This window comes from Lucilia cuprina, chromosome X, assembly GCF_022045245.1.
Source record: "Lucilia cuprina isolate Lc7/37 chromosome X, ASM2204524v1, whole genome shotgun sequence".
Taxonomy (NCBI): Eukaryota; Metazoa; Arthropoda; class Insecta; order Diptera; family Calliphoridae; genus Lucilia; species Lucilia cuprina.
The window spans coordinates 6,215,146-6,227,255 of NC_060949.1; the positions used below are offsets into that span (position 1 = coordinate 6,215,146).

The 12,110-nt window shown below is 27.5% G+C and overlaps 1 protein-coding gene across 11 annotated transcripts in view; it reads left to right on the forward strand.

Annotated features, from left to right (window-relative positions):
• LOC111687000 (protein pangolin, isoforms A/H/I/S) overlaps nucleotides 1-12,110 on the forward strand; it is a 93,361-nt gene that overhangs the window by 55,239 nt on the left and 26,012 nt on the right. For all 11 annotated transcript variants that reach the window (XM_046948141.1, XM_046947717.1, XM_046948011.1 and 8 more), the window contains one exon: nucleotides 3,557-3,703. In XM_046948141.1, the coding sequence (XP_046804097.1) occupies nucleotides 3,557-3,703 (147 nt within the window). The remainder of the gene's footprint in view (nucleotides 1-3,556; nucleotides 3,704-12,110) is intronic.

Genomic DNA, 12,110 nt, shown 5'->3' on the forward strand with positions numbered 1-12,110 from the left:
TTAAATTAAATTAGCTTTTTTTAAAAAAGTCCATAAAATTGCCTTACAATAGTATACGAATTTTTCCTGTATTTCATATTTGATCATATTATACGAAACACAACTTTTAGAATCGAATGGTTTTTATGCTTTAAATTGCTTTAAGGGGTTACTATCAACCGATATGATATATTTTTGACCCATTTGGTCCACAATTTTTGGGGATTTGTACCCTTTTTTATGTAATATAAAATTAAAATGGCGATTTTTGGCAAAATTTGTAGTATTTTCTCTTTTTTCCAGAAATAAAACCAAAATTTGATATTGGAATTTAATAGACCCCTTGGAGTATCTAGAAATAGTATTTTTTGTTACAAGAATCTGTATTTAAAATATCCAAGATATATTATTGATATCATTATTCTGTCGCTAATTCAATATATTGGAACTTAAGTCCATTTTCATAATACAAGGGTCAAAAAATTTAGGGGAAAGTTTTCTTGTATATATTCTTTTATATATCAGTTTTTATATATTTTAAGTTTTCAATGTAGTGTGGAAGTGTACAACTCCAAAACATGCCTCGAAGAAACACCATTCAATATGGTAGTATCATTATTTTTATGTACCAATGACGTCCAGGCTGCATGCCACCATATCATTATGGCCTAACTCAAAAATATCGATATCAGTTTAAATATTGATTACTATGATCAAATTAAACCCAAAATTTTGGACTTACAGTGTTATTGTAATGGGCAACATAAGCGTGAAAGTTTCGAATAGTAAAAACTGAAATCTACTGTATAGAATGACGTTTTGTAAAGGCATGTTTTGGAATTGTACACCGATATAATGTATTGAAAATTTAAAATATATTAGTGCTAAAATGTACATGAATGTATACTAGCCAACTTTGTCGGAAAATATCGACCCTAGTGGTACGAAAAGGGACCTAAGATCCATACAATACAATTAGAAACTGAAGAACGACACCAAAAATACTTCTTGGAACTTTTAAGTACTTATCCTTATAACAAAAATTATTATTTTTATATGCCTCAAGTGGTGTATTAAATTCTCATATTAAAGTTTGGTTTTATTTTTGAAAAAAAAGGAAAAAAAATTGCAAATATGGTCAAAAATCGCAATTTTAATGATATTACATGAAAAGATGTAATATCATTACAAATTGGCCAAAATATACAATTTTGGTTGATAGTAATCCCTTAACAAAATTTTAAGCAAAAAAACACTCGTTTATAATTTTAGTATTTCGTAAAATATGGTCAAATATGAAATACAGGAAAAATTCGAATACTTTTGTGAAGCAATTTTATGGATTTTTTTTAAAAAAGTTAAATCTATTGAGGTAAATGTAATTTTTTCAAATTTTAAAGAGTTTGATATTATCCCTTAGGACTTTCTAGACAATATAACAAATTTAATTATTCATTTCACACACAAAAATATTATTAAATTATGTTTCTTTTCAAAGTACAACCAAATTCAAATACTTATGTGAGACACTGTACATATTTACATTATTTTTCGTAAGTAAGTTATATAGAATTTCATTTCAAGTCGTATTTTTAAGTAACTAATGAGATTTAAAGTCATTTTCTAAAGTGGTCTTTAAATGTGGATAGGATTAGTTATCGATCTACCTTCATCAAAATCGGTAGAAAGATTACAGTTCCCATAAAGCTTGTTCATGTCGAATTTCATCGCTGTACTCGCTATATTGTGTCAATAATGAGTTTTAAAATCATTTTCTGAGGGGGACCTTATATGGGGGGTAGGGTCAGTTATGGATCGATCCTTATAAAATTTATCGAATTTTTGAGTCGAATAATCATATTTTTTAGCCAATAATGAGCAAATCCTCTAACTCTTGCCGTTCGGCCTCTATCGTGCTTTCAACAGACAGACGGACGGACATTCATGGCTATTGCATCAAAACAAATGTCCACATAAAATTGACTCCTCCAACCAAAATTAGCGATTTTATTTACAAAAAAGTCGCTGTCTACAAAAATATTTAAATATTAAAGGTAAAAAGTCCAATTTATCCATTTTTATGTACGCCACTGTTAGCTATCATAAAAACTGATATGTTTCACTATAAAATAATTTGTTTATTTACTACAAATAAATCGCGCCGATAAAAACAAACGTTTCAATTTACATAGTTTTTTGCTTCTCCTGTAAAATTTTAAAAATGTTATATAGGGCTTTGGGGTTTAAATAGACGATATATACTTTTGTGGCTTAATGACCAATATTTCGGTGTGTTACAACGGAATGACAAAATCAATATACCTCCCATCTTTTTCAAACAACAAATTTTAATTATATTTTGCTCTTAGCAAAAATGTCGCAAAATATCTACTGCATTTAAAATTTCTTTAATCGAAAATTGTTTTTCTTCAACAAAAACTTCTTCATTTAATTCATAATTTTACAAAATTTCGTATGTGACAATATTGTAAAGATTTTCATATAACACGACTTTTAATAGCCACGGATAGATGGCATACACATATGTGAAAAGTGATTACATCAAAAAAATTAATATAAAGTAATATTTTTACATGAAATTGATCGACAGAGACATTTAAATCTAATAAAATTGACAATGTCACTAATGTGACTATAACAGTGATGGCTATAAACGAAAACTACTGTAAATACTTCATTATTTTTTTTCTTTTGGTAGATATGTAAATGAACCAGTTTACAAAGCGTCTAATGTTATCTAATATGTTTATTTATGTTAAAAAATACAAATAATTGTTTAACATCACTCGATTATTAACTATAACTAAATTTACTCATTCATAAATCTAATCGATAGAATTCGCGGAATATTTATACTACATAATTGGCAGTCAATATTTCGAATACAAAACATTGATCAGTTTCAAAATAACTTATATTTACCTTCTGTGTAAGTGCTGTTTATGGACTTCCAAATAAGTGAAAAGAATCCATATTTTTATTGAAGGTATATGTTTTGTACTGAAATTTTTTGAATTAAATCAATTTTTTTTAGAGTTAATTGATAAATGCGTGTAACTTATTTTTTATTTATGTTTATATTATTTAAGTCAAGTTAGTTGTATTCTATAATACTACAATTTCACTTCCTAAGAACTTCAAAAAAAAAACAAAAAAAAAATACTTCCTGAGAATGACTTCAGATGAAGTAAGCTTGGAATAAAAAAAGACATCCACTCTATGACAAGCCTGTGTTAAAATCATAAAGTTTTTGTTCATGCAGTAGGTATATTCTACTTGTTTTTTGATTTTTTTAAAGTTCTTTTTTTCTGGGTACATACATTTTAATAATTATTCGAATACAAAGTATTCGTTCAAATAATCGTTGGAATTTTAGAATTTATTCGATCACTCGAACAATTTATTTATAGCGAAGAAACTTAAACTCGAATAATTGAAACACTTTTATTTATTTTTAATCATTGCAACCTTTTTACTATTTAAATAATTTTTATAAATTTTCTCTATTTGAAATGTACGTATTCATTAATTTTTTTGATAATGTTTTGTTGTGCAGTGACTTTCCATTCCGGTTTTCACCAAGCCTTTTGCCTTCAGTACACACTTCACCGCATCATGTGCTCAATTCACATCCAGCTATTGTGACATCAGGTCCAAAACAAGATTGTAACCAGGATACCTCGGCAAACCATCGCTATTCAAGGTAAGTTTTTACTATTTTTTCTTCTAAATATATAACTTTTTTATTTAAACTATATTTTTAGTAGGCCTTAAAAATATTCAATATAAATTATTTTATAGTTTCAGAAATGCACAAATCTTTTAGCATTAAGATAAAAACATATATATATGTATGTACAATAATAGACCTGTCTTAAAACATAAATTATTTTAAAAGTTCATTTGTATGTTGAATAGAACTGAAATTTTACCTTAAGAAAAATTTTTAATTTATTCGAAGGACCGGTCTAATAAACATACTTGTATAAAATTTCGATGTGTTTGTAAGTTCATGTATATAAGTGTGCAAGGGTATATAAAATAATAAATCCGCCATATTTATTTTACGTGCAATCATCTAAGGAGTTGCTTTGCTATTGGCCTTCTATAAAAATATGGAGGTCTCACTTACTCATTTATTTGCTCTTTCTTTCCTGCGAGATATTATTTTTTATCTCACCCCGTGTAAAAGGAAAGACCTAAACGCTCACTATACACACAGTAAGTTATAGTAGGGATTTTTTTTTACTAAAATTCTAGTTGATTTTTCCTTATCAATGAGAAAATGTCCTGTGCATGCCACATTTTTAACCACAGATGGCACTAGTGGTTTAAAGACTGGTTCAAATCTAGGATAATAAGTTACTTTTTTTAAACATATTTTGACAACTTATGTATGAAGCTTAAAAGCATAAGTAATAGCTTTTGTGCCTTATCATTGTATGCAAGGACGAAAAGTAATATAAAATCCTATATGTCTGGCAGCCTCGCGTAAATATGTGTATATTAAATACCCACTAAACAATCTTGTCCAGACATGTCTAATGTCAGAAATTTTCTAAAATATTAATATTCTTTTTAGAAATTTTTATCAAATGTCTAGATTTCCCATAGACATTTCTTAATAAACGGTAAATTTTTTGTTTGAATTTTCTGCACAAGCTTTAAAGATCTTATCAGACCACATGTATATTATATACATACATATGTATGTACGTTATTGTTCAATTTACCATCTGTAAGTAATGTACACATCGTCTAATACATATGGATCAGTGATGCCAAGTAGTTATTAAATGTATTTTTTCATATATTAAACATTAAACATTGGTTGAAAATTTTTTAAATTATTGCAAATTCCCCAGACCATTAACGTGTCCCACAGCATTAATTCGAAATGTGACAAATAAAATTTACATATTTTTGAGATATATTCTAAAAAAAAACATTTTCTTACTTTAAATATATTTATAATAACTTAAATAATAGATTTTGTCCGTATGTGATAACGCGAACTTGTTGTCAGCTAGGGTACAAAAAGTTGAATTTGAATTTCTGTTTTTTTGAAACTATTAAATTAATTACAAAAAGAAGATCTCATGGGATTTTGGACAAGAGACAAATAAAACGGTGAAAAAAGTAGATCAATAATTCTTACAATTTAGCTGTACCTGCGATTTAAACACTGCCCATTTCGGAAAATCGCATTTTTTGTAAAATTTTAAGGAATACTAATTCTTTACTGCTGCATATTTTAAACAAAGTATTTTAGAGTATTTAATATAAAATAAAAAAACGGACAACCTTAACCCATAAAATGTGGAATTCATAGGTCAAATTTTGCAAAATTCTTAAATTCGAAATATTGTCGAAACATTTTTTATTGGTTTATTATTATTATTATTATATATTATATCTTAGCTTATGAATTAACCTTTTTTGACCACAAAAAGTTTGTGTTTTTATACATATTTGATTGAAAATCCACCGCAAAAAAGGATTACATAAATTTTTAATTTCAAAAACAAAATTTTTCTTTTAAAAATTTTCACCTCAAGATAACTCCATATCAAAAAGAGTTAAAGTATAATTTTTTATAAATATAGTGTTTTTCGAATTTTTGAACTTTGGTGTTAAATTGTTACCAAGTGCCTTAAAGGGTTAATCTACCTTTTTTCACACTATTTTAAATATAGGACTATGTACGAAAAACTACAGTAATTTTTATTAAATATGAACAATAACTAAATGTTATTTCTATGTGGTACACTAAGAATTCCAAAATATTGCAAAATTCGACTTTTGAACTCCACAGTTTAGGGGTTAAATGTCCAATTTAATAAGACTTGGAATATATTTAATATTATCTGAGTATTATAACTCGGAAAATACTTTATTTAAAATGTACAACAGTTAAGAATTAATACGTATTCTCTAAAATATTAGAAAAAATTGCGATTTTCCCGAAATCCACCGAGTTCAAATCGCAGGTACAGCTAATCTGTAAAAAATTAACTTTTTTACCGCCTTGATGATCCGCAAGAACTCTATAATTATAGGGCCTCATTTGACCCTAGCCCCTATGGAAAACCCCCTTTAAAATTTAACTTAACTGTCCATAGTTTCATTCAACAACAGTTATGTTTTTTCGACATTTATATAAATATATATACCTATTTAAAAAGTATGAATAACAATGCTCCCAAATTTTAAAAATTTATACACCCTGTGATGGTTTGTGAATTTTATAAGAAAAAATAATTTGCCAGATACAAAATTTCCAAGCAAATTGGATTTTTTAATTTGTTTGAATTTTTTGGTGTAGAAATATTTAGTTGTGTCCAAACTAAGCAAAAATTAAGCAGTCATACTGTTTTATTCGAATTGGTTATAGTTTTAGATACAAATTTCAAAAAAAAAAAAAAAAAAAAAAAAAAAAACACAGCTAATAAATGGCTTAAGTGTATCTGAGGCAAGGTTCAATTCAACATTAATGGCTTATTATGAAAGCTACATTACATTTTCTTTATGTAACAGATGTAGGGTATTAAATGATCGGCCTCACCCGTACTATAATTTAATTTAACAGCACTTATAAGGTGAACCCAGCAGTTCGACAAAGAGTCAATGCATACGAAAAAGACAGTAATTTCCACTAATAGTTAACCATCTGGATGATTGTAATTCGTATATTGGGTCATTCGTCACGAATGTACCCTTTGTAATCGAGAATAAAGACAGTCGTCACTTTAGTGTCCTCTTTGTTGGCGGGAGCGGAGACAGCCGTCTCATTACTGTCTTCAAGTAACCTAGAGATTATACTCTTAAAAGTTTTTTTGTTGTAATTCCGAGAGAAGTTATTTTGTTGTACTTCAGAAAGTAGTTATTAATATGATACCATCTGGTTGACTCAAATATATATCTTTCGGTCAATCTTCACATTGATGTCCCATAATATTCTAGAGAGTAGACACTTGAAATTTTTAGCCTTAATTTCCATAAATTACTTACCACCTGTTGGTTGAAATTGCATTGAAAATATTAATGAAAAAATTTATCAAAAATGTATTTGCATGCAAAATATTTTATTTTGTTTAAGAACAAACTTTTTACAGTGTACTAATACTAAATGTTGACTTGACAACGCACACAAATATATACTTGATAGTATGTGTCTACCCTCCACTGTTTTATAAATATCTTTAAAATTGACGTTATATGTGTATGTATATCATAAAATCTTTATAACAATATAAAAATGCATTAAATAATATGTATTTCTAATACGTTACAAAAAGTATTTAAATTTTAAGTCTTTTAGTATACTTTTTATACCCTACACCACTTTAGTGGGGAGGGTATATTGGGTTTGTGCTGATGTTTGTAACATACAAAAATATTCGTCCTATACCCACCTTAAAGTATACCAATCGGATTAGCATCATTTTCTGAGTCGATTAAGCTATGTGCGTCCGTATGGCTGGCTGTCCATGTAAACCTTGGGCGCAAAATAATTGGATGACATTTGGCACACACGCTTCTTTTGGCCCAAGGACGAAGCCTATTGAAAATGGTTAAAATCGGTCCATTATTTCGACTAGCCCCCATACAACCGTACCCCCAAATAGGTCCTTTTGGATTACAATTAATTAAATGATATATTATGTTAACAAAAGTCGACAAAGCTTAGTTTTATAGAACTTTAAATGACACTATCGATTTTTGTAATGATAGGGCTTCATTTGACCCTATCCCCCATACAAACTACCCTTCAGAAAATGACTTAAAGATCAAAATTCACTTACAAACACTAATAACACTTTTAAATTCTACATAAATAATATTGAATAAGACTGAACTCCCCTACCAACATTTTTAAAGATAGGGCCATATTTTGCCGTACTCCCCTTTGATCCCTCTTAAAAAATCTCTTTTTTTTGCCAAAAAAAGTAAAAATATTCCGAAATAAAGTTAAAAAACGGACCAAATGCTTTATTTTTTTAATAATCCCCATTTTAAACATACATACTGACTGGTGTAGGATATCATATGGTCAGCTACTCCCGACTATACATTCATACTTGTTTTGGCTATTATATTGATTACAAAATACTACAGTATTTTCATCAACTAACGATTAAGAAAGACTCACTTTTTAATAGTTAAATATATTCTACAAAATTCAATATTTTCGTAAAAACTTTTCTTCCTTTCTTAACTTTTTAAGCATTTTTATGATAAATAAAAAATAAGTTCTTCGGAAACAGTTATATTCTAGTTCATTGGAACGTATGAGTTCTGAACTCATGGAAAAAGTCTTAAAAATATTAATTTCTATATAAAGAAAAAGAATTTACATAAAAAAATATAATATTTGCGACAAAAAAAACTTAATAAAAAATGCACATAGATTGAAAGTGAAAATTATAATTTTGTTTATAAGAGGATGAAAATTATTGTAAAAAAGCAATCAAAACATTTATTTTTATTTTATTCGATTAACCGAATAATTTTGAATTATCCGATCACTAATCGGCTAACGTAAAACCCTAAATAATTATTTGTCGAATCAACCGAATAAGACAAAAACCCGAATAATTAAATACCCTCATACATACTGGGAAACTTTTTTTGGGAAACTTTCGATTTTTGTGTGTGAAAAAAATTGAAAATTCAAAGAAATTAATTTGGTCTATTTCGCATGATTAATAAATTTAATATTTTTTGATTTTTTTTATCTTTTGACATTGTTATGTATATTTGTTTTGACAGTTTTTTTTCATTTAGAACATAAACATATGACTTACTGCAAAAATCTGTTTACAATCACTGTTACTAAACTTTAGTAGGTACAATAAAACTAAAACTCTTATAATTTTTTAAAACCCAGATAGGCATAGACGCATATATGCTTACACATGTATAAAAAACGCTAAAAACCAGTAAGAGAACTTATTTTTTACTCTCTGCCGATGTAGGTTTTAAAATGATTGAAAAAAAATAAGCTTGTCGCGTTAATCAGGATGTAGGTAAGCACATACAAAAAATTAAACAGCTGTTTCCATTTTACTTTGTTATTATGTTACAAAAATAGTGTTAAAGCAAGAAATATAAATAATTCTGTTTACTAAAATACGGATGGAATTTCATTAGCTTTTTAATACGTAAAGTCGTACATAAAGTCTCCCTACTTTAGTTCGGAGTGTATATTGAGTTTGTGCTGATGAATGTAACTCATTGAAATATTGGTTCTATATCCATCTTAAAGTATACCAATCGGCTCAGAATCATTTTCTGAATCAATTTAGCTTGTAATCAAACTACAGGTCGCAATTTTTAAGATGAAACTTGACACAATCGTTTCTTTTGGTTCAGGACGAAAGTGAAAAAATTGGTTCATTATTTCTCATAGCCCCCATTAAACCGTACCCTGTAAATAGGATTTTTGAGCTCATAATTATGTTAAATGTTCTAGTATCTCTACTAAAATCAGCACAACTTTTTGTCGACGTGTAAATGATTTTGGTAATGATCAGGATTATTTTGGCCCTACCCTCAAATAAAGTCCCCTATAGAAAATTATTTAAAAATTAATAAACACAAGTAAGAATTAGGGCAAAAAATTACTTAACCCTTTTGTGGTTTTGTCGAGTATATTCAACATTACAATATGCTATATATTATGTATTTTATAATTATAATTATACCCTTCACCTTCGTGAGAAGGGTATATTTGAGTTTGTCGTTCCGTTTGCAATTTTTAACTTTAGTTTAATTTTTTTAGATGAAAATTAAGACTTTATTATATTTATAATTTAAATTTTAAAAGATCTTCCTTATTATTTTCTAATCAGGCTTTAAGAAATTGTCACTAATGAATACTTTCTAAATAGCGCTTTTTAACAACATATAAAAAACAGTTTCATTAAATGGCAAAAAACACTATTTTATTAGATCGCACTATAGATCGTACCATGTTGATATATGTAAGTGTAAGAAAACATTTTACAAAACTATATTCATAAAAAAAATTGGTGGTACTTTTTTGAATGTCTAGGGAAAACTCAAATTATCTTAAATATGTAAGGCAACACGGCGGAGTTCAGGGTTTGTTATTCCTTCACTGTGTTTTGGTTTTTTTATTTTTTGCTTAACTACAACTACGAGAAAAAACACAGCAAAGTCAAAAAATCAAAATTTATCTCATTTTCTATAGTGGGGCCGTAAAATGTTTTCTGCTATCGCAGTCAGTCACAGCAATAAATTTCAAACGACCACTACTGCTTACAGCCATGGCGAATTCATACAAGGTGGTGGCGGTTCTGCAAAAACAACATTTTACACGTATTTTGTTTTTCATTTGGCTTACGTAAATAAAACCATAAGAATTCATTTTAGAATTTTTTTTGCAAAATTTTTGTATTTTTTTAAAATAAATATAAACATATAAAAATTTGTGATAAAAATATATTCCAAATTGAATAATGTTTGTTTCAAATGAAAAATTCTATTTCGACAGAATAATTTGGAAAATTTAAGTGAGTGCCTAAAGTCAAATAAACCTTATTTTTTTTTGTAAAAAAGGACATAACATACGAATGAATGAATCTTTTTTGCGAATGAATAATTCTAATTCGGCGGAGTAATTTTTAATATTTGGCCATAAAGTAGTAGGAGCCGGCCTACTTAGTTTATCTCTTTATCTACATTCTTCATATGTGTTTCTTTATATAAAGAATTATATTTTAGTTAATCACGTTATGTACGCAATGTTAATTTTAAATATAAAACAATATTGTTTAATATATTATTATATAATAAAAGAAAATATTTGTCATAATAAATAATTTGTATACCCATTAAATCATTATTTAAATAAAATAATATTTAAATAATTCAAAATATAAAAGATTTTTTCCATTTAACGGAAATTTTTAAATATAAAAATGTAAACAATAACAAATATTGACAGCTACGTAAACCAGGCGAATTAAGAAAAACATTATCAGTTGAGTAAATAACACCACCAAGGCGAATAGACTATAAGATGAAGTCATTTCATTTTGTGGCGAATTCATAAAATTTTTTATATATGTAGTTTGACAGCGTCGAGTTTGAGAAATAATTTTTTTATATGGAGTTTGACAGCTTCTGGCTAAATTTTCATGGACAATAAAACAGTCAGCTGTTGAAACCTTATAAGTTTCGCCATGAACACCACCTTGTATGTATTCGCCTTGTTAACAGCGTTTCAGTTGGTTTCTCTTATGCTTTTGCTCAAGGCGAATTCATATAAGGTGGTGTTAATCAATCAGCTGATAATTTTTTTCTTAATTCGCCTGGTTTTCCTAGCTGTCAAAGTTTGTTATTGCTTACATTTTTATATTTAAAAATTTCCGTTAAACAGAGAAAAACTTCGTTAATATTTTGAATAATTTATGTAAGAAATCTGAAAATACCAAACATCTCGTAAAGAAATATCATTTTATTTAAATAATGGCATAATTGGTATGTATACAAATATGTTATTTAAGAGAAATATTTTTTCTATTAAATGTTAACATATTACAAAATATTGTTTTATATTTTATATAAAAATTGTGTAGATAACGTGATTAACTAAAAAAAATCTCTTCCGGAACACTTAATATTAAGAAACGCATACGAAGTATTTACCCGGCTGGCGGCAAATGACTTCTACGTTATGGCTTAATTTTGAAATCTATTAAATGTTAACAAATTAAACAATATTGTTTTATATATACACTATGTTGATAAAAAGTTTAACTGAAAAAAGTCTGTTCCGGAACGCTTTATATAACAAAACCCATATGAGGTATTTACCCGTCCCGCGGCTGCACCATTATGGACAAATATTGAAAATTACTCCGCCGGAGTAGAATTATACATTGGCAACAAGTATTCATTCCTTCGTAATATAATATTTTCATGAATATGTACTTTTTTTTGTTTATTTTTCACAAAAAATGAAGTTTTACTTAACTTAAGGCACTTACTTAAATTTTGCAAATTAAGCTGCCGGAATAGAATTTTTCGATGGAAACAAACATTATTCAATTCAGAATATATTTTCCTCACAAATTTTAATA